At 41.3% G+C, this 24,236-nt stretch overlaps 1 protein-coding gene across 4 annotated transcripts in view; it reads right to left on the reverse strand.

Annotated features, from left to right (window-relative positions):
• Positions 1–24,236, reverse strand: part of GREB1L (GREB1 like retinoic acid receptor coactivator) — a 316,301-nt gene that overhangs the window by 41,146 nt on the left and 250,919 nt on the right. For all 4 annotated transcript variants that reach the window (XR_004273436.1, XM_032293228.1, XM_032293226.1 and 1 more), the window contains 4 exons: positions 17,424–17,604; positions 12,486–12,678; positions 4,694–4,827; positions 564–903 (listed from right to left, as the gene is read on the reverse strand). Coding sequence is in view for 3 of the 4 variants with exons in the window: in XM_032293228.1 (XP_032149119.1) it covers positions 564–903; positions 4,694–4,827; positions 12,486–12,678; positions 17,424–17,604 (848 nt within the window). In the remaining variant the exon portion in view is untranslated. The remainder of the gene's footprint in view (positions 1–563; positions 904–4,693; positions 4,828–12,485; positions 12,679–17,423; positions 17,605–24,236) is intronic.

Below are 24,236 nucleotides of genomic sequence, written 5' to 3' on the forward strand. Positions count from 1 at the left end.
AAAGCCTTGGGGCTGAGGGTCAAAGCAAGTAAAAAGAAACAACAAACTGTTGAGGAATCCACATGCAAGAGGGCTAGGAACAGTTCTGAGTGCTGAAGATGAAACAGAATACTTTACCGACTCTAGACATGAGCTCATAGCAGGCTAGATGAACAGAAAAGAATTAGTGAGTTGAGGATACTTAAAGCGTTACCCCAGAGAGGTCTGAGAGGACAACTTACCTTTTTTTCTGAGAAAACAGATCACCGAGTGCTAGATGCATCTCGAACAAGGCCGATAAACATGGGGTCAAATTAGGTCATCTCATTTTTTGCACCTGCAGTTGGAGAGCGTGGAAGACCAACTGCATGCACCTGCTATAAAGGGGCTAGGCAATCTTTATAAACTGGTTCCAATTAAGAAAGTGAATATGTCCCTTAGTTTAGCCTTATAACTGTCATGGAGATCAAATTCACACATGTGTAAAAATTTATTAAACTCAGGCCTTTGGGCTACCTATGTAGGATTCCTAGAAAAGAGAAACAAATGGTATTTTAAAGGAGAAATGTCTGTCCATTGCTAACCTTTAATCGTGCCACAAAGTGAGTTGCAACGCTGAGTTCAGAGGCTGGGTTCCCAAGAATGATCTCAAACCGATACTGCAGACCCAGTTTGTCTCGCACCTCCTGTAGCCGCTCCTTGGCTAACATCGCCAGCTGTACCGAGGGCACCCTGATAATGAGCATGTGTCCCCTCCCACTTTTGTTTCTGCCTGGGGAGCTGATGAGGTCATCCATAATGCTGAGTGTTTCTGGTGTGCTGTGGTCTCGGAGTGATGCCATGGTGGTGAGAGCCATCAGAGCCTCAGAGTACTGCTGGATGAGAAGATAGCAGCGGACGACCATGCTGTGCAACCTGGGGTACCTTCAACAGAACACAAGGCACTAGCACTCAGGCAGCAGAGAGAGCTGGGAGCAGCAAGGCCTGCGCAGGAAGAATGCAGATTAAGCATTGAGGGGAAGGGGCTAATGATCAGGTGGTGGGGCTTTAGCTCTAGAATGAACTGGGATCCCACATCACTGGAAGGAAAAGGTTGAGCTTCCAAAGCACGTGAGTCAACCTGTTGGGATAAGTACAGCACAGTAAAGGGGTTTAGAGATTGTCTAGTGACTCTGTCTTCTCAAAATGTGGCCTATAGACCACCAGCAGCAGGGGCACCAGCAGGACCTTGTTAAAAATCCCAAATCTCCCCACCCCAGATCTACTAATCAGAATCTGAAGCTTAACAAGACTCCCGGGGAATTACATGCACATTAAATTCTGAGATGCACTGGTCTATTCCGTTCATTGCCAGCAGTCATCATGGATAATCCCTGGATCCTCTCACCTCTTCCTGGTGGCATTGGGTTAGAATAGCAGCAGTGTCCACTTATATTTCTCTGATATGTAAGATTACAGTAAAGGAAGCTGAGGCATTAATGTAATATCTGTTGAGTGTTAAACATAAAAAGGGTAATTATTGCTACTAATCTGAGGTCAGCCTCACAGATAGCAATCTCTATCTTTCCATAAACTGTTCTTTGGTGCTAAAGAAAACTTGGGCTGACTGGAGAAACAGCACCCCCTAGTGGTGTAGCCTCATCACCTGACGCAAATCTGTGCCTAGCAGTCCGAAGCCTGGACTGCCAGGAAAGAGGATCACTTTGTTCAAATCGGCAGTTTTTACAACCATAGAGCAGGCAGAAAACAAATCTCTCCTTTTGGTGCTACGCCTCTGCCAGGCCTGATAACAAAATGAGTACAAACGAGCAAAGAATATCTACTTACAGGCATGAAATGTTGCTGGTCAAGAAAGTAGGTGCTTGGCTACCCTGAGCACACTGCCCAGCAGTACTTCTGCTGCTGAATAAAATTTTTTAGAAAAGAAAGTAGGCCAGACACGGTGGCTCACGCCTGCAATCCCAGCACTTTGGGAGGCTGAGGTGGGTAGATTACTTGAGGTCAGGAGGTTGAGACCATCCTCGCCAGCATGGTGAAACCCCATCTCTATTAAGAATACAAAATTAGCTGGATGTGGTGGTGCATGCCTGTAATCCCAGCTATTTGGGAGGCTGAGGCAACAGAATCACTTGAATCTGAGAGGTGGAGGTTGCAAAGAGCCAAGATCACTCCACTGTACTGCAGCCTGGGTGACAGAGCGAGACTCTGTCAAGAAAGGCAGGAAAGGAAGGGAGAGAAGGACTGGAAGAGACAGAGGGAGGGAGAGCGGGAAGGAAGAAAAGAAGGTTCTGACAAAGTGGGCCCTGGGTCCAAGGTTGGTAAGGCTCTCATGGAGCCTGGTAAAATGGGGCTGGGGCTGTGCACTTTCTTTCTGGTTGCCATTTGGTAGCAATGCAGCCGCCAGCAGCTGTGTAGGCTGATGGGGGATTTCACCTTTGTTCCACTTTATAATTCTATTTAAAATACAAGTGGTCCACTGGCTTTGCACAGAAAAGCTCTGGGTCAAATAAATGATAATGAGAGCCATCAAATGAATAATACATGAATATTTTTGAGGTGTTTTAGAGCTGGAAAGGACCAAAGGTGCCCTGTATTCAAACCACTCTGCCTTTTCATAGGAGAATGAGTTCAAAGGCAGAGAGAAGTGCAGTTACTTGTCCCAGATCATACAACTGATCAGAGACAGAGCTGGGTCTAGATTTTCTCCAGTCTCTAACAATGTCTTCACATATTGCAAGGATTTAGCAGTTTGGGTAGAAATGAAGAAAGCCTTCAGTTCAATAAATCCTGGGCTGGTCCCTTCAGTTATTCAGTAAGTCATAGCTACTATTAGGCTGGGGCGACTGGGTTAGAGGAAGTAAGTATATCTATGTTCAGGCTTAATGCTTTTTGCTGGGCCATGTAGAAAAGCCAAAGATAGAATACATGGTAACGTTGATATTTGGCATTTCTATTTCTTTCTCTCTCTCTTTCTTTTTTTTTTTTTTTTTTTTTTGAGACGGAGTTTCGCTTCTGTTGCCCAGGCGGAGTGCAATGGCACGATTTCGGCTCACCGCAACCACAACCTCTGCCTCCCAGGTTCAAGTGATTCTTCTGCCTCAGCCTCCCGAGTAGTAGGATTACAGGCATGTGCCACCATGCCCAGCTAATTTTGTGTTTTAAGTAGAGACAGGGTGTCTCCATGTTGGTCAGGTTGGTCTCGAACTCCTGATCTCAGGTGATCTGCCCACCTTGGCCTCCCAAAGTGCTGGGATTACAGGGGTGAGCCACTGTACCCAGCCATTTCTACTTCATACTCTGAAAGAATCATGAAATTAGAAGTACACAGTTTCTCCAATCTGTCATGCTTGCATTAACTATATTTACAGCTTTTGTAGCACAAAACTATAATAGGAAGTTTACGGGACCACCATTTAAAACAAAAGTTATGAAACTCTGAATGATGTTAATGGAAAAAGAAGATACATTTCAAGCTGGTGGATGTAACAGGTGGGTAGGAACGCTTAAAGGGGGTACTCATGGGATGATTTTGGAAAATTAAGACTACATGTGCTGTGAAAGGATTAATGTCACAGTGTCAGTTAAGACTTCCCAAGTGCAACAGCTGCAAAAAATATCAAACCGTACTCTGAGCCTGCACTCTTTCCTGATGCAGTATTAAAATTTGCTGAATAGGAGGCATCCACAGGTCCTTATTTTAATTTCCTTTTCTTTTTTCTTAGCAAAATTATGGGGCAGGTTTGTTAAACAGATGTTAAATAATATGATCAATTAAAGCTGTTTTATGAACTACAGCTACTAAAAATTAGAATTTGCCTTATAATATAAAGCCCAATCGCCCCAACATTGGATGATCAAACAGAATATTGTGGAGGGCAGAGAGGGACTTCTATTAGGTTAGGTAAATTCTAATGTCTCTACCTTCTCTTTGAATCTATGATTCAAGGTCATGGAGGGAAAAAGCTCTTTAAGAGTTTAATCTGGAACTGGGGAAATTTTTTTTCTTTAAAGAAAAGGGGAGAGAAGACAGAAGAGTCATGATCCTTAAAGTCAGGGACTAGAGGAGGCACCCCAAGAACTGAATTTACTTAAATCAGAAGAGTCATGATCCCTAATCCCTAAAGTCAGGGACTAGAAGAGGTGCCCCAATAACCAAATTCACTGAAATCAGAAGAGCCATAATCCTTAATCCCTAAGGTCAGGGACTGGAGGAGGTACCCTGAGAACTGAATTCATTTATCTGATTGTTCTTTAATTTCTTCCAGTGTACAGTTCAAGTCTCTCATAATATAGTTTTTACTGAATCATCTTAGGGTTCTTGCCTGTGGTAGACAGGGAAGAAAAGAGGGAAAATGTCAAAGTCTGAGGTTTAGGGTCAGAGAGGCTGGAGCTCAGAGGAGCGGGTCTTTAATAAGCAAATCCCTCTCTACCCTGTCGATTTCCTGATGATACCAATGACATATGACTGGGAGCTGACTCATCATGGAAAGTAGTGCAATGTCCCATTTTGGTCGTATTTTCCTTTATTGGTCTTGGATGATCACATAAAACAATAGTAGAGCATCTTAGGAAAGGCTGTTTTAATTTGGCCTTTGCATGTTATCTGCAAGGGCTCCATCCAACTCCCCGTAGCACTGACACAAAAGGCTTTTGGCTATTTTAGGTCTGCAAGTACAGCGAGAGAGAAGAGCAGAAGGCCTTATTTACTATTTACCTCTCCAAGAGTGTGTTCACCATTTTTTCAAAAGTCTCGTCACATCTCAGAAGTGGGCTTGTGATCCCCCACTGCAAAGACTTGCTGTATTCATTCAAGCCAAAGTACAGCTTCTCCTCGCAGCCCACGTCCTCCTGGTTCAAAATGCAGAGCAAAAACCCAATGAGGACAGGATATAGTGTGTCTTGTTTTCCAAAAGGGGTGGGGGTGGAGGAATCCCTATAAGAGGTTATTTCCTGACAAGTAAGAAAAAAAAATGTGTTTCATTATGTAACCCAACACCAACTCTGCAGTCATCTCTGAGGCACTAAGTAAAATTTCAATTCAAAGGAACTGAATATGTGATTAGTGTAAAGTTGGCACACTTCCTTCAGGCACACGGTTTGTTTTCTTTATCTTTTGTTGGAATACACAAGTTCAGACAGTCTCAATTCTCAGCCTTTTTCCCTGCTGGAAGCAGTTCTCTATACAGATACACAGGCTCTCCTCAGAACTCTCTGGAGATTGACAGTCTTCTCTGTTACAGAAACCTTAACTTTTCTGACATTATTCCACACTGGTAACTCATAAAAGCTAATCTTTGCAAACAAATTTTACTTTAAAAATGGAATATATACTTTCCTTAAACAGGATCCACAGTATTTAATGTAGCCCCTTCTTGATGAGTCAGTCATGACTATGAAAATGAACAGCTGTTTCAGGATGTGACACAGGGATGCCCTCAGAGGATCTTGAGACGGGTGATAAGCTGCTTGTCCTTAAACTCAGAAGCTCCAGAATATTAAGTAAGCTTTTGGAGTTCATGCATTTGTTTTTATTTATAGTTTTCTTTTGCATCTTTTCTACATTAGCTTTTTACAGTTACTTCTTGCTGTCATGTTGCCTGTGCCATTTGGTCTCAATTTTGTTATTTATTATGTATTGACATTTTTATTTAAGCACTCTCCAACTCATAAAGGAAATAAGGCAGCTTAAAAAAATATGATAAGATAAAAATACATTAAGCAATCAGAGAAAGAAAAAGCAAAGGTAAGAGAAGGAAGGTTGGGCCAGGGATAAAGTTAGTATTCCCCAAAGTGCATGCCAGAAGTTTCTGCACTTTTTGTTAGAAGTGGGCTACAAATTTGGTAGCCTAAATTCTAAGCTTTTTTTTTTTTTTCTTTTTTGAGATGGAGTCTCATTCTGTTGCCCAGGCTGTAGTGAAGTGGCATGATCTTGGCTCATTGCAACCTCTGCCTCCCAGGATCAAGGAATTATCCTGCCTCAGCCTCCCAAGTAGCTGGCAGTACAGGCACGCACCACCACGCCAAGCTAATTTTTATATTTTTAGTAGAGACGAGTTTTCACCACGTTAGCCAGGCTGGTCTCCAATTCCTGATCTCAAGTGATCCACCTGCCTCAGCCTCCCAAAGTGCTGGGATTACAGACATGAGCCACTGTGCCCGGCTGGTTCTGAGCTTTTTAGTAACCAACTAAAGAGAAACAACTGTACGATTTATAAGGTTCATGAGATAAAAATAAAGCATGTTTTAACTGGCAGATTTTAATTTTTTGAGCCCCCCCACCAAAGCCCTGCTTTTTGGAATAGGATTTTATTTGAGAGTAAATAGGCTTTATGAGAGCACCAGACTATGTTCTTAGAGATACTGGAGACTGACAGCATAGATTGAATGACATTTCAAGGCTAGAAGCCTTTACTTGTTTCCTTCTGGGCTTAGCTGTGTTCTGGATAACTGTGTCAAATAAGTCATTTCACAGGGAAAAAAGTCATTCATCTAAGTTTCCCTCCTCATCTGGACTGCAGACACAGTCATTTGGAAAAACTTTCTGAAATGTGTACTTAGTCTTCACATTTTCCTCTAACCCTCGGCCCATTTCTTTGGGAAAATAAATCCTTCTCTGAGCCTGCTGCTCTTCCTGACACAGCATTAGAACTGCTGGATACGATGCATCCACCTGGCATCCATCCACCTGTCCTCGTTTTTATTTCTCTTTCTCTTTTCTTAGCAGGTTGGGAAATAGATGGCCTTGATTAACTGCAGCCAATATGGGTTTTGAGGACTAGAGCTACTAAAAATTAGAATTAGAAGTGAATATTTTTCGCATCTGTTCTGTTTGCATTAAACTGTAACTATGGTTTTGTATGTGTTACAAAAATTTTAATAGAAATGAGTGGAACTATCCTTTAAACCATGAGCTATGAAACTCTGAATGATTTTACTGTAAAGATACGTTTCAGGTATTATAAATCATGTGATGTATTGAATCACTGTTTCTGGGGGAAGAATGTCCCTTCTTATAAGGCAAACTCCCAGCTCTGGAAGGCCTGCCCTCTCAGTGACCCTCCATGCTCCCTGTGCTTTCACTGCCGTCTCTGCCTTTGCTTCTGTCCAACGCTCTGCTCTTCAGACGCTGTTCCCTGGAAGGTTACCAAGGACTCTTGAGGCCACTGCCAGTGGTGTTGACTTGTTGGTCCTTGGCCTCACTGCCTTCTTGGCAGTTTTCTTTGTTATTTTCTTCCATGATTCTAACCACACCAGCTGCTTCAATAATAATTGTTTATTAAAAAAAAAAAATCCCTAATCTACACAATGGTGTGCTCATCTCCATCTTAACTCAGTCTTAAAGTCAGTCCTATCTGCCCTCCACAAATCAAACTTCTTTCTGGCCAGGGGCAGTGGCTCACGCCTATAATCCCAGCACTTTGGCAGGCTGAGGAGGGCAGATCACTTGAGGTCAGGAGTTCAAGACCATCTCGGCCAACATGGTGAAACCCTATCTCTACTAAAAATATAAAAAAATTAGCTGAGCATGGTGGTGCGCGCCTATAATCCCAGCTACTCAGGAGGCTGATGCAGGAGAATTGTTTGAACCTGGGAGGCAGGGGTTGCAGTGAGCTGAGATTGTGCCACTGCACGCCAGCCTGGCTGACAGACCAAGACTGTCTCAAAAAACAATCAAAAAGCTTCTTTCACTTCTGTTTTCCAACTAAAGGCAACACTCAAAAATATTTCTGATTCTTCCCTCTCTCTGAATAAACAAATCCTAGAAAATTTACCATGTCTCCCATCCATTTTATTGCCAGGACCACCATTCTGATTCATGTATTTATTCATTCTTACCCAAATTATCAGAAAAGCCACTGACTGATCTACTTCTAATCACTCTGACTTAGCCTGTAGATTGAATGAACTGCCTCTCAGTAGCTACTAAAGCTGAATATATGTGTACTTGATAACCCAGCAATTTCACTCTCAGAGACCCAAAAGAAATTCATACATATGTTTACTAAAGGATGTACCAGGATGTTACAGCAGTACTATTTAAAATAAATGAAATGGAATAAATAAATGATTTGTGGTGGAGTCATACAGTGCAATACACACACAAACAGAGCAAAAAGAATGATTTATGATTCAGCCAGGTGCAGTGGCTCACGCCTGTAATCCCAGCACTTTGGGAGGCCAAGGCAGTTGGACCACCTGAGGTCAGGAGTTTGAGACCAGCCTGACCAACATGGAGAAACCCCATCTCTACTAAAAAAATACAAAATTAGCCGGATGTAGAGGCACATGCCTGTAATCCCAGATATTTGGGAGGCTGAGGCAGGAGAATCGCTTGAACCCAGGAGGTGGAGGTTGCAGTGAGCTGAGATGGCGCCATTGCACCCCAGCCTGGGCAACAAAAGTGAAACCTTATCTCAAAAAAAAGAATGATTTATGATTCATGCAAACTATAGACAAATTTCACACACAGAATGTTGAGCAAAGAAAGTCAGATACAAAAGAGTACATACTGCCTGTTTCCATTTATATAAGCTCCATACTGAGCAAAACAAATCTGTGGTATAGGAGTCCAGAATAGTGTTACCCTTTAGTGGGGGTGCCTAGAAGGGACACAGGACTTCCAGAGTGGTGGTAATATTCTGCTTATTGATCTGAGTGCTGGTCCCACAGGTGTGTTTAGTTTGTGAAAATTCATCAACCTGTACATTTACATTGTTAATATAAACAAGAAATAGATAAATTCTAATAATGCTATATATGTGTATACCCTTGCTAAAAAAATCCCTAATGCCTGTGTAATAAGGGTAAACTTTGCCAATTTGGCACTCACAGCTCCATGTGTATATTTTCAGGCTTCTTTTGCGTCCTATGAGGCATCCTCTGAAAAATGCCCAGTGTCTGTCCTCTGTGTCCCCTGCCCACACTGTCTGCTGCCAAGAGTGCCTCCTCCTGCCCCTATCCCCCTGCCCAGTCCTTTCTGTCTTTTCAGGGCCATCCTCTGTGCTCTCTTTCCCACGGGGCCTCCCCTGGACCTCTCAAATGAATGTGACTCCTCCCTCACGTTAACTGCTGGAGTGTTTTGATTTTTTGAACTTGTCCTATTCTCCTCTGTGTAATAGTGACTTAGATGTGTACTTTATTCTCCTCTAAACCATCAGTTTTCTTTTACTTTTCTTTTTTTTTCTTTTTCTTTTTTTTTTGAGAGTCTCACTCTGTCACCCATGCTGGAGTGCAGTGGCGCAATCTCGGCTCATTGCAACCTCCGCCTCCCAGGTTCGAGGTATTGTCCTGCCTCAGCCTCCCAAGAAACTGAGATTACAGGTGCCCACTATGACATCTGTCTAAGTTTTGTATTTCTAGTAGAGATGGGGTTTCACCATGTTCGTCAGGCTGGTCTCTAACTCCTGACCTAAAATGATCTGCCTGGCTCAGCCTCCTAAAGTGTTGGGATTATAGGCGTGGGCCACTGTGCTCGGCCTAAACCATCAGTTTCCTGTGTGTTCTTTGAAAAATTCAATACAAGTCCACAAGTGTGCTCAGTCATATTTTTTGAATTAAATTAGTTAGCTTTTTTCCAATTACTCCTCCTGAGATACTGCTTCAAAATAACTAAAGGAGTCTAATCATCAGGACCTTCTCCCTTTCATGTATGAAGTTGTTGTAAATTAAATTAAGTGGGTTTTTTTTCCCTTTATTCCATGTTGATCTCAATTTCAGGGATGATTTCTTTAAACTTTAAATTGAAGAAGAGTATAATAATGCTCCACCTCTCAATTATTTTGAATAAATCCCTGGTATCATATCTTTAATCCAGAAGTACATTACTAGATATGTCTAAGATAAGAACCCCCTCCCCTCTTTTTTTTTTTTTTTTTTTTTTTTTTTTTTGAGATGGAGTCTTGCTCTGTCACCTAAGCTGGAGTGCAGTGGCACAATCTCGGCTCACTGCTACCTCCACTTCCTGGGTCCAAGCAATTCTCTAGCCTTAGCCTCCTGAGAAGCTGGGATTACAGGAAACTGCCACCACACCCAGCTAATTTTTGTTTGTTTGTTTTTTGAGACAAAGTCTCACTCTTGTCTCCCAGGCTGGAGTGCAATGACATGATCCTGGCTCATTGCAACCTCCACCCCCTGGGTTCAAGCCATTCTTCTGCCTCCACCTCCCAAGTAGCTGGGACTACAGGTGCATGCCACCGTGCCTGAATAACTTTTGTATTTCTTGTAAAGATGGGGTTTCACCATGTTCCCCAGGCTGGTCTTGAACTCCTGGGCTCAAGTGATCCACCTGCTTTGGCCTCCCGAAGTGCTGGGATTATAGGCGTGAGCCAATGTGCGCAGCTAAAATGACTTTTAAGGAAAATTATTTTAAATCTGTTTCTCTATTTCATGATAGAAGAAAATAAAGGGTAGAGCCTATTGGTCCTTCTTCCTATCACTGGGTGTAAGGACTGAATTAGGATAGTTCTCTCTTCACCCCAATAATATATTGAAATTTAATGTGTAATAGGAAAACTGTGAGATTAATAAAAGAATTAATCTTGGCCGAGCATGGTGGCTCACTCCTGTAATCCCAGCACTTTGAGAGGCCAAGGTGAGTAGATCATCTGAGGTTGGGAGTTCAAGACCAGCCTGGCCAACATGGTGAAACCCTGTCTCTACTAAAAAATACAAAAATTGGGCCAGTAATGACGGCTCATACCTTTAATCCCAGCACTTTAGGAGGCCAAGGCAGGCAGATCACGAGGTCAGGAGATCGAGGCCATCCTGGCCAACATAGTGAAACCCCTTCTCTACTAAAAACATAAAAAAATAGCCGGGCATGGTGGCACATGACTTTAATCCCAGCTACTCAGGCAGCTGAGGCAAGATAATCACTTGAACCTGGGAGGCGGAGGTTGTAGTGAGCTGAGATAGTGTCACTGCACTCCAGCCTGGGCAACAGAGCGAGGCTCCGTCTCAAAAAAAAAATTTTAATTAAAAAAATAATTATTCTTTCCATTCATTCTCTTGGCAATCCCATTCTTTGTTACAGCAACCTATCAGCTGCTTGGGCAGCCCACAGGTCCACTTTGTAGTCTGGAGGCAAAGGAACTCCAGTAGTTCTGTTATCTCACCCCTAACTCAACTACCCAATGAATGACTGGAGCTGGCATGGAGAAGATACCAAGAAAGCAAAAGCTCAAAGTAATCTCTAGTGATACAGAACATACTGAGTTAGTTCTCATAAGGCAGTGTCTGCTGAATACAGTAAGCTTTAAGAACCTGAGCTGGCTGCCTGCAAGGAACAATCTAATGCTCAAAGACAAGAGTACAAAGTCAGGGAAAACTTAACTACTTCATGACAGAATGAAAGGCACTAGGTTGATAAATGTTAGTTTTATAAAAGACATTTTTGGTGTTTTTTACTTAAACATGTTTATTTTAAAATATCCAGTGTTCAGTATTTTCAAATGAAGGATCCATTGCTTAATGGCTAATTTATTTATTTGTTTATTTATTTTTGAGATGGAATCTAATTCTGTCACCCATGCTGGAATGCAGTGGCATGATCTTGGCTCACTGCAACCTCCATTTCCTGGGTTCAAGCAATTCTCCTGCCTCAGCCTCCTGAGTAGCTGGGATTACAGGTGCCTGCCACCATGCCCAGCTAATTTTTGTATTTTTAGTAGAGACGGGGTTTCACTGTGTTGGCCAGGCTGGCCTCGAACTCCTGACTTCATGATCCACCCACCTTCGCCTCACAAAGTGCTGGGATTACAAGCATGAGCCACCGTGCCTGGCCTAATTTTTATTATTTTAATGAAACTCATATTTCTTCTCTTTGATAGTATATTTAGCAGTTTGTAGATCATAGAAAATATTTTTCAATATTAGAGATTGGAGTAAAAACTATAAAGCCCTGGATATATCCAGTGTTGAGATGGGTAGTCTCAATGCATTCAGTGCTTAGGGAGTAATTTAAATTAACAGTGTCATCATCCCATTTCATACAGAAGACTATGTAAATGGATTTAAAACAAAACATAGTTGCCAGAGGAGCAAGAGAGAAATTAACAGTGATACAGATTATCAGACTAAAACATGACAAAGAGGTCATCCAAGAGGACAATAAAATTTCAGGTCTCAGGGTGAAATTAATCATATTATAGGCACAAAGGAAATCCAGGATATTGATGATGGTCTCAGATAACATCAACGCTACTTTTTCGAAAACTATATAGGATGGATGATTTTGTATCTGCATGATACCTAAGAAAGGAACCACCTAATCAAATTTATATAGGACACTATTCGCTATCCTTTAGTCTTATAATAATTGTGAATATATGGAACTTTAAGAAGATACAGAATTATGTTAGATTTTTGAACTCTTACATAAACCATTATGTTAGATTTTGAATTCTTGTGAATACGGTCTTAAGCCATGACCACATTTTGTTACAAGTTCCTACCCCCTGGGAAACTGAGAACATGACAGTATATCAGAAAGCAGGCAAGAGACTCACCCCAGTATCCAGCTGTATCCAGTGAACCTCATTGTTAGAGCTAATTCGGGACTGTTGGGTCTGTAGAGTATATGGGAAGGAGCTGACCTGGAGCACCAGGAGGTTGAAAGCTTCCAGAACTTCTCTGCAATTAATGACTCTATCAGCTAGTCCATGACTGGGTTCACCATGCGACAAAGAGCCTGAAATGACACTGTAGAAATATTGAAAGTTATATTAATACCTTATTTAATCAATTAGATGCAGGATCAGACACTAACATGGAGATAATTTTTTTTTTTGAGACAGAGTCTCGCTCTGTGGCCCAGGCTGGAATGCAGTGGCCTGATCTTGGTTTACTGCAACCACTACCTCCCAGGTTCATGCGATTCTCCTGTCTCAGTCTCCCAAGTAACTGAGACTACAGGCACATGCCACTTTAGTAGATGGGGTTTCACCGGATTAGCCAGAATGGTCTTGATCTCCTGGCCTTGTGATCTGCCCACCATTGCCTCCCAAAGTGCTGAGATTAAAGGCATGAGCCACTGCACCTGGCTGAGATAATGTTTTAGTTTCTATTTTTCTGTCTCTTTCAATTGGGAGCAGAGTAGAAACAACCAAAATTTGATGTGGAAGGGAAAAAAATTTACATTCCTTCTTTTCAGACAAGTTTCAGAAATATGGTTTTTTTGTTTTTTTTTTTCCTTTTCCGTTTATCCCCAATATTCCTCAAAGGGCAAACTCAGTTATTTAGGGCAAAGATATCTAAATCTGCAGTTGGGCCAGGCATGGTGGCTCACGCCTGTAATCCCAGCACTTTGGGAGGCCAAGGTGGGCAGATCACCTGAGGTCAGAAGATCAAGACTAGCCTGCCCAACATGGTGAAACCCTGTCTCTACTAAAAAAAAAAAAAAAAAAAAAAAAAAATTAACCAGGTGTGGTGGTGTGTGCCTGTGATCCTAGGTACTTGGGAGGTTGAGGCAGAAGAATTGCTTGAATCAGGAGGAGGAGGTTGTGTGTGGTGAGCTGAAATCACACCACTGTACTCCAGCTGGGCAACACAGCAAGACTGTCTCAATAAAAAAAAAAACCAAACCCCCAAAAGCAACAAAAAAATTAAATACAGAGAAGTCCAGCATGTATCCTCGGAATGTCACCCAAAACATTCAAAGATTAGGTGTATAGGGTCAATGAGCTATTCCTGCTCATAGAAGACTCCCAACAACTGAACAGATGTGGGGAAATTTTTTTTTTCCTGCTGTCTCTCCCTTCCTTCCCTTCTTTGAAATCTAACAAGTTCTACAAGATCTCATTTATAGCTATGAGCTATAAACCTAGAGCCATAGCTCTAGGTTTCAGATTGTGGAGTATTATTACCCAACACTTTCTGGCTTCTGAATAAGTACAATTCTGACATTTCCCTATCACAAACCAAAAACTTCCAGATTCCTAACCTCAGCATCTCCTGGAGAAAAGAAAATCTATAAAGGCTTGATGGTGCCTGAAATTTATCTCCCCACTACATGGTGAGGACAAACCATGACATGTAATACTTGATGACTATTTGCCACCACCCCGACCCTGTCCTTTTAAAAGGATTTGCTTTTTAATCCATAGGAACAAAGATGCCCCCTACTAGATAATTACTATAATTTGATCTGGGAGTAAAAGTGGCTCCACATTGATTTTTTTTTTTTTTTTTGAGACGGAGTCTCTCTCTGTTGCCCAGGCTGGAGTGCAGTGTCAGAATCTCTGCTCACTACAACCTCCACCTCCTGGGTTCAAGTGATTCTCCTGCTTCAGCCTCCTGAGTAGCTGGGATTACAGGCATGTGCCACTATGCCTGGCTGATTTTCTTTGTATTTTTAGTAGAGATGGGGTTTCACAATGTTAGCTAGGCTGGTCTTGAACTCCTGACTTCAAGTAATCCACCTGCCTTGGCCTCTCAAAGTGCTGGGATTACAGGTATGAGCCACTGTGCCCTGCCAACTTCTTTTTCATTAATAAGTTCATCCAGGCCAGGTGCAGTGGCTCATGCCTCTAATCCCAGCACTTTGGGAGATCAAGGCAGGTGGATTATGAGGTCAGGAGCTCAAGACCAGCCTGGTCAAGATGGTGAAAACCTGTCTCTACTAAAAATACAAAAACTAGCCAAGCTAATTTTTAGGGGCATGGTGGCAGGCACCTGTAATCCCAGCTACTCGGGAGGCTGAGGCAGAGAATTGCTTGAACCCACAAGGCGGAGGTTGCAGTGAGCTGAGATCGCGCCACTGCACTCCAGCATGGGTGACAGAGCAAGACTCTGTCTCAAAAAAAAAAAAAAAAAAAAAAGCTCATCCAGTAAATATGATATTCTACTGGGAAACTGGGGAAGGTTTCAAGTCTTGAAAGTGGCATCTCTACTGCTTTTAAAGGCAAGAGAGAAGAGAGAAAGGCAAGAAAGGGGAGAAATAGTAGAACAGAAAGGAAGAGAAGCAAAGGCTGGGCGCCGTGGCTCATGCCTATAATCCCAGCACTTTGGGAGGCAAAGGTGGGTGGATCACGAGGTCAAGAGATCAAGAACATCCTGGTCAACATGGTGAAACCCAATCTCTACTAAAAATACAAAAATTAGCTGGGCATGGTGGTTTGCGCCTGTAGTCCCAGCTACTTGGGAGGCTGAGGCAGGAGAATTGCTTAAACCCAGGAGGCGGAGGTTGTGGTGAGCCAAGATCACGCCATTGCACTCCAGCCTTGGTAACAAGAGTGAAACTCCGTCTCAAAAAAAAAGGAAGAGAAGGAAGGCAAAAAGGAAAAGTGGGGTGAAGGCAGAGAGGGAAGCCAAGTCTCCATTCCATGAGCTCATTCATCTTAACCTCCCTATTGCTGTCCTTTTTCCTGACATAGCTGAGCTCCACAAAGCTCTTAAAATAGAATTTTTTTTTTTTTTTTTTTTTAGACAGAGTTTCGTTCTTGTTACCCAGGCTGGAGTGCAATGGCGCGATCTCGGCTCACCGCAACCTCCGCCTCCCGGGTTCAGGCAATTCTCCTGCCTCAGCCTCCTGAGTCGCTGGGATTACAGGCACGCGCCACCATGCCCAGCTAATTTTTTGTATAAAATAGAATTTTTTAAAGGAATCTCTAAATTCATCCACAGTGTAGTGATATGGTTTGACTCTGTTCCCCCCCGTCAACCAATCTCATCTTGTAGCTCCCATAATTCCCATGTGTTGTAGAAGGGAACCACTGGGAGATGACTGAATTGTGGGGATAGGTCTTTTCCATGCGGTTCTCAGGATAGCTAGTAAGTCTCATAAGATATGATAGTATTCTAAGCAGGAGTTTCCCTGCATAAACTGACTACAGAAATTTGCATAAGTAACAAGGAACCTAACGTTAATCCTCAAGACAATGGGGAAAATGTCTCTAGGGTATGTCAGAGGTCTTCAGTGCAGCCCCTCCCATCATAGGCCTGGAGGCCTCGGATGAAAAAATGGTTTTGTGGGCCTGGCCTAGGGTCCCTGTGCTGTGTACAGCCTAGGGACTCGGTGCCCTGTGTCCCAGCTGCTTCAGCTGCAACTAAAAAGGGCCAAGGTACAGCTTGGGCTGTTGCTTCAGAGGGTAGAAGCCCCAAGCCTTGGCAGCTTCCATGTGGCGTTGAGCCTGTGGGTACACAGAAGTCAAGAATTGAGGTTTGGGAACCTCTGCCTAGATTTCAGAAAATGTATGGAGGTACCTGGATTCTCAAGCAAAAGTTTGCTGCAGGGACAGGCCCTCATGGAGAACCTCTGCTAGGGCAGTGAGGAAGGGAAATCTCAGGTTGGACCCCCCCACCCTGAGTTTCTATTGGGGCCTGTAGCCCCTTTGTTTTAGCTAATTTCTCCCATTTGGAATGGCTGTATTTATCCACTGTTTGTACCCTCACTATATCTAGGAATAACTAACTTGCTTTTGATTTTACAGGCTCATAGGACAAAGGGACTTGCATTGTCTCATGAGACTTTGGACTTTTGGGTTAGTGCTGAAATGAGTTGAGACTTTGGGGGACTGTTGGGAAGGTATGATTGGTTTTGAAATGTGGAGATACAAGATTTGGGAGGGGCCGGGGGTGGAAATATGTGGTTTGGTTCTGTATCCCCACCCAAATCTCATCTTGTCGCTCCCATAATTCCTATGTATCATGGGAGGGAACTAGTGGGAGATGACTGAATTATAGGGGCAGGCCTCTCCCGTACTGTTCTTGTGATAGTAAGTCTCATGAGATCTGATAGTATTATCAGGGGGAGCTTCCCTGCACAAGCTCTCTTTGCCTGCCACCATCCATGTAAGATGTAACTCAATCCTCCTTGCCTTATGCCATAATTGTGAGGCTTCCCTAGAGATGTGGAACTGTGAGTCCAGTTAAACCTTTTTCTTTTGTAAATTGCTGAGTCTCAGACATGTCTTTATCAGCAGCATGAAAGTGGACTAATATATGTAGTTAACATAAAACCAACATGAAATCAATGAGAAAAGTTGAGTAAGCAAGAAAAGGGTAGGAAAAAGTCACCAGTAAGAAGATGCCAAGCGTTAGGGTCCCTGGGCTTTGGAATCACCTTTAACACTTTTTTTTTTTTTTTTTTTTTGAGAAGTCTCGCTCTGTCAGTCAGGCTGGAGTGCAATGGCAAGATCTTGGCTCACTGCAGCCTCTGGCTCCCGGGTTCAAGCAATCCTCCTACCTCAGCCTCACAAGTAGCTGAGATTATAGGCATGCGCTATCAGGCCCTGCTAATTTTTGCATTTTTAGTAGAGACGGGGTTTTACCATGTTGGCCAGGCTGTTCTCTAGGTCCTGACCTCAAGTGATCCACCCGTCTCAGCCTCCCAAAGTGTTTGGATTACAGGTGTGAGCCACCACACCCAGACACCTTTAACATATTTCATTAGGTAACAATTACTGCTGTAGAAGGGAGACTGCGTTTGCTCACTCTGAAGCAATCACCTTGTTAGTTCCACATGGGAGTTGTCATGAACCAGCACAAACAGTGTGTACGGGTTCTGTTTCACTCTCCTCATAAAAACTTCAAACTTGGTTTGAATCTCATTGTCTAGACGAACAACATATTTTTCTGCTCTCTGGTGGGCTGTCCCATTTTCTTCCAGACCCAAGTCTACAAGGACACCTGCCAAGAAGAAAAAAGTTCATCTTTTAATACACTTTTACACATACACACAGAGGAGACAGACTTGAGTTCATTGTCAGCTGATACTGGGTATCATATGTATGAAGAGATTTACAGAGCAGGTATTTTTTCTTTTTTATGTTCCCCATTACAGTTTTGAGGAGGAAATATCAGATATTTTTTTCTTTGTAACCTGCCCGCCACCTTCCATACCTAACACAAATACAGGGAACATTCTGGATGAGATACAAGCAGCTGAGTGTATAAGACCTTTGCTTCATTAAATTCTATTTGCATATAAAGTGCTGCTGCTAATGGCTTCAACAGGCCACCTGGAAAACATTAAGCTTTAGGCTACAGCTCTTGACAAAATTAATATAAGCCTCTTTATCCTAAATTTAGCAACAAACCATATACAAGAAAATATATATATATATATATATATATATAATGTCCAAAGATACCACATTAGACTGTGAGCTTTTTACGGCATTGTTTTACTCATTTTTATACAGTGACCATCTTGCACAGTATCTAGAGCACTGGCAGTCCTCAATAAATGCTGGATTTATGTACCAACTTAATAAACTGAACTGTATTAGTCATGGTTGCTATATTCTCAAAATGTTAGAAACTATGAAACTTTAATGCTGTATCATTATCTCTGTCTATAATAAAATTATTTCTACACGCATCTAAAGTAGTTCTAGGCATATAAAGCTGTTGGTGAGATAACTGATTAAAAGAGCAAATCTTCCTTTAAATGAAGAGACTTTTATGATTTATACTGACTTAATTTTATCTATCTTTTCTTTTCGTATAAATGCAGCTCAGTGAATAACTACATGCAATTAGCATCTAGATGCTATAATACTTACAGCCCTAAATGATATTAAAAAAAGTTTTACCATATGAAAAATTCTTTATACCAGAAAAGGTGGACTGAACGGTAATTTTGCTTTCAAACACTGTTCATTAGGAGCCTTTACTCACCGATTGTTTTCAATTCCAACCCAAATGTAGTCAAATTTTGTTATGAATATTTCCAAAGGCAATCAATCAAACATTTAATTTGGCAGGTACTGTAGTTTTTTTGAAAGTGGATTGTGGCCGGGTGTGGTGGCTCACACCTGTAATCCCAGCACTTTGGGAGGCTAAAATGGGCGGATCACTTGAGGCCAGGAGTTCCAGACCAGCCTGGGCAACACAGTGAGACCTCATCTCTATAAAAAATACAAAAATTAGGCAGGGGTGGTGGTGCGCACCTGCAGTTCCAGCTACTCAGAAGGCTGAGGCAGGAGAATCACTTGAACCTGGGAGGCAGAGATTGCAGTATGCAGAGATCACACCACTGCACTCCAGCCTAGGCAATAAATTAAGACTCTGTTTCAAAAAAAAAAGAAAAAAGGAAACAACTCATTCAGCATTCGATAGCTACTTATTGATCATCTACTATGTTATGCCAGGTACTGTGTTAGGCCTGGGGATACAGAGGGGAACAGGACAAAGATCTAAATCTCATGAAGCTTATGATGGAGAAGACAGAACATTTTGATGAGTGTCATGATGGAGACAAGGTACTATGGGGTAGGCAGAGGAAGACAGTAGAGGCATTAGAGAAAGGACCTACTTAATCTCTAAAGTGTCTGTTTCCTTATCTGTAAAATGGGAAGTGTAGTATCAGTTGTAAATTAGTCTGTATTTCCTGTTTATCCTTAGGAAATAAGCAATGTGAGTTAAGGCATCCTAAAAAGAAAAGATCATAAATAATTCATAGAGAGGATAAAATACGCCGTATGAATAGTTAAGACTTCGCTGCCTTTCAAAATAAATGAAATCAAGATCGATTGTGGCTTTTTGGGTAAGATGAAGTATAAAGACGACCGTATATCTTTGACAGGTCAATTCCATACATTCCCTTACTGGGAAAAAAAAAAGTTCCAGGAAGCTAAGAGGTTGTTTTCTTGGATACAACATGGTATATTAGCCCATAACTATACAGGCTGCTGGCTCCGTGCTGAGCAGGCACATCAGAGCTACTTGTTTTATTTCTAACTGGATATTTTTAGTAGATCACCCTTACTTTTAAATTGTGTTTTAGACTTGTTTTATTTATTTATTTATTTATTTATTTATTTATTTGAGATAGAGTCTCGCTCTTGTTGCTCAGGCTGGAGTGCAATGGCACGATCTGGGCTCACTGCAGCCTCTGCCTCCCAAGTTCAAGTGATTCTCATGCCCCACCTCCTGAGTACAGGCACCGGCCACCACACTTGGCTAATTTTTTTTTTAATTTTTAGTAGTAATGGGGTTTCACCATGTTGGCCAGGCTGGTCTCAAACTCCTGACCTCAGGTGATCCACCTGCCTTCACCTCCTAAAATGCTGGGATTACAGGTATGAGCCACTGCACCTGACCACTTTTATTTATTTATTTATTTTTTCCTGGTAACGAAAGTGATAGATACTCATTTTGGAAAAACTGGAAAATACAGAGATACATTTAAAAGGAAAAGTTTATCCATTAATCTTTAATTCACTGCTTATATTTTTCTGCTTTCTTTCCTGTTTTTCTATGCACATTATGCAGCCTGACTCACATTTTGTAATTGTATATCCTGATATCTATCTATCTATCTATCATCTATTGCTTATAACTAGAAAGAAGCAAAACAAGTAAAAACAAAACTATCACGTTTACTATGTGTAGAAAACAAAATATGGATGAATCTATTAATAAGAATTTAGAGTTGGGCGCAGTGGCTCACACCTGTAATCCTAGCACTTTGGGAGGCTGAGGCAGGCAGATCACCTGAGGTCAGGAGTTCAAGACCAGCCTGACCAATGTGGTAAAACCCTGTCTCAAAAAAAAAAAAAAGAATTTAGTTGATGGATTCAAAATCAATTTACAAAGATCAGTTGCATTTCTATACACAAGCAATAGTTAGGAAGTGCATTAAAAAAAAAAAAAACCTAGCCAGGCGCGGTGGCTCAAGCCTGTAATCCCAGCACTTTGGGAGGCCGAGGCGGGTGGATCACGAGGTCAAGAGATCGAGACCATCCTGGTCAACACGGTGAAACCCCGTCTCTACTAAAAATACAAAACATTAGCTGGACATGGTGGCACGTGCCTGTAATCCCAGCTACTCAGGAGGCTGAGGCAGGAGAATTGCCTGAACCCAGGAGGCGGAGGTTGCGGTGAGCCGAGATCGCGCCATTGCACTCCAGCCTGGGTAACAAGAGCGAAACTCCATCTCAAAAAAAAAAAAAAAAAGAAAAAAAAAAAAAAAAACCTTTACAGTAAGTTCAAAAAACATTATGCATCTAGGAATAAATCTTACAAAAGGTATGTAAGACCCTTATGGAGAAAATGATGAAACTATTAATGATGTTAAAAATGACCTAAATAGAGCTACATCATAAATTTAAAGAGACAAGAGTCTTGTTCTGTCACCCAGGCTGGTGTACAGTAGTGCGATCACACCTCACTGTGGCCTTGAGCTACTGGGCTCAAGCTATCCTCCTGCCTCAGCGTCCTGAGTAGCTGGGCCTGCAGGCATGTGCCACCATGCTTGGCTAAGTATTTTTCTTTTCTTTTCTTTTTTTGATAAAAGATGCTGGTCTCAAACTCCTGGCCTCAGGCAATCCTCCAGCTTTGGCCTCTCAAAGCACTGGGGTAACAAGTTTTTTTTTTTTTTTTTTACTTGAAAAATTGTTTTTAAAATTTATATTGCAGAGCAAAGGACCAAAAAGGGTCAAGATAGTTCTGAAGTAGAAAACACGGGAGAGGTTTGTCTCACTAGAGATTAATAATTAGAGCTTTGTTAATAAGACAGTGGTTTGGGCATAGAGGTATAAGTTAGTAATTGTGTAATTACCAGAAAAAAAAATCAAGTAAGTGAATATATTGTAGATAATGAGAACTAGGCTTCTTCCTGTCAGAGAAAAAAGTTAGAAATAACTCATATTTTTAAACATAGGTAGATACAGAAATGAAGAGGTTAATATTTGCATTCATGGGTTAATATACATACATATAATTTCCTAGCTCTGTCTGCTGAGTGAGCCGTTGCGCAGTGACATCTTAGTAGCAATGGACACACTTAATCCTCAAATTTTGATTTTTAAATACCACTCTTCAAGACAAGAAATCAGGTTTCTTGGAAAAAACGTTAATCCCAATGTTGAGGAAGAAAAATAAAAAGTAACCTGCAATGTCTTATGATTTCAGAAAGTAAGAAAACGATATGTGAAAATGGATGATAATATGTTTAAAAAAAAAAAAAACACAAGAGCCTGCCTGAAGGAACCTCCAATGGCCAATGCTGGAAAATTTGAGCAAAATAATAATCATCATCATCATAAAGTTGGAAATAACCCATAGAATAAAATAAAAATGAACTGTATTTATAAATACATACATAAATGAGGAGAACCAGCTTTTCCTGACAGAATTTAATTAACAAATTCCTACTAGTAAATGTAGGAAAAAAATGACAGAAAATCATCATTTTCCAAATACCACAGTAAATTGCAGGAAAGATCCACTAATGGATGCAAAAATTAGTGGTTGAAAGTTTGATGAAAACAGGATATTACACTAGATCAAAATATTTCCACAAGATTTTAAATCAATTCCAAAGAGGAAGCTAGTAACTTTACAATGCAGAAACCTGGCAGACATACCTTAATCAAGTGATCAAGGTTAACATCACCAGTAATAAAACATCAACCTCATGTATTCCCTGACATGACGCAATGAGGACACAGTATCACTTTTGTGGTTTTCTTGCCAAAAACTCAAAACCTCAATTTAATTGCGAAAAAACTCAAATATTCCTACACAAAACAATTGACTAGTATTCACTTAACGTCATGAAAAGCTAGGAAAGACTGAAGAAATGTCACAGATTGGAGGAGATGAAGAGGACATAACTGAATGTAATGTGTGATCCTGGATTGGAACCTGGAACAGGAAAAACGACATTAAGAGAAAGACTGATGAGATCTTTCATTAACAGTATTATTCTGGCATTGATTTCCTGCTCTGGTAATTGTAATATGCTTAGGTAAGTTGTTAACTTTTTTTTTTTTTTTTTTGAGACGGAGTTTCATTCTTGTTACCCAGGCTGGAGTGCAATGGCGTGATCTCGGCTCACTGCAACCTCCGCCTCCTGGGTTCAGGCAATTCTCCTGCCTCAGCCTCCTGAGTAGCTGGGATTACAGGCACGCGCCACCATGCCCAGCTAATTTTTTGTATTTTTAGTAGAGACGGGGTTTCACCATGTTGACCAGGATGGTCTCGATCTCTTGACCTCGTGATCCACCCGCCTCGGCCTCCCAAAGTGCTGGGATTACAGGCTTGAGCCACCGCGCCCGGCCGTAAGTTGTTAACTTTAAGAGAAACTGAGTGAAGGGTTTAGTGAACTCTATATTTTAACAGCTTTAATGATATAAGTATGTATCCACATATAATATACCCATTTATAGTGTATAATTCAATGGCTTTTAGGATATATTCACAGAGTTGGACAACAGTCACCACAATTTTAAAACATTTTCATCACCTCCTAAGAAAACTCCATACATTTAACCCTTTAATTCTTCCCTCACTGCCCCCATCCCTAAACAATCACAGTCTACTTTGTGTCTCTACAGACTGGCTAGACATTTCATGTAAGTGGAATTGTACAAGATGCAATCTTATGTGACTGGCTTCTTTCACTTGGAATAACATTTTCAAATTTCATCCATGTTGTAGTATGCATCAATACTTTCTATTGTTACTATTTCACCGTATGTATATACCACATTTTATTTATCCATTCATCACTTGGTGGATATTTGGGTTGTTTCTGCTTTTTGGCTATTATGAATAATGTTGCTATGAATGTTTGTGTACAGGTTTTTGCATGCACATGTTTTCACTTCTCTCATTTCATACCTTGGAGTGGAATTGCTGGATCATATAGTACTCTATATTGAATCATCTGAGCAACTGCTAGACTGTTTTCTAAAGTGGCTATGCCATTTTAAATTCCCAATAGCAGTGTATGAGGTTCCAATTTCTCCACATATTCGACAATTGTTACTACCTCTCTTTCATGGGTTATCCTAGTGGGGTGGTGTGTATGTAGTAGTATCTCATTGTGGTTTTGATTTGCATTTCTCCAATGGGTAATGATGAACATCTTTTCATGTGTTCATTGGCAATTTATATATCTCCTTTGGATAGATGCCTATTCAGATCTTTCGCCCATATCTTCAACAATTTGTCTTTTTATTATTGAGTTGTAACAGGTCTTTGAATATTGTTGATATAGTCCTGTTATCAGAAAAATGATTTCCAAATAGTTTCTCCCATTCTTGTCTTTTCACTTTGTTGATGATGTCCTTTGAAGTGCAAATATTTTAAATTTTGAAGACTGTCCAGTTCATCTATTTATAAAAGTTTATGATTTTGGTGTCATATCTAAGAAATATTAGTATTCCAAGGTCACAAACTTTTTTTTTTAGGAGGGGGAAGGTCTCACTCTGTCACCCAGAATGGAGTACAGTGTCATGATCTTGGCTCTCCGCAACCTCTGCCTCCCAGTTTCAATCAATTCTCCTGCCTCCATCTCCCAAGTAGCT

The sequence above is a fragment of the Sapajus apella genome, unplaced genomic scaffold (assembly GCF_009761245.1).
Source record: "Sapajus apella isolate SASKATOON/1434 unplaced genomic scaffold, GSC_monkey_1.0 scaffold29, whole genome shotgun sequence".
Classification (NCBI taxonomy): Eukaryota; Metazoa; Chordata; class Mammalia; order Primates; family Cebidae; genus Sapajus; species Sapajus apella.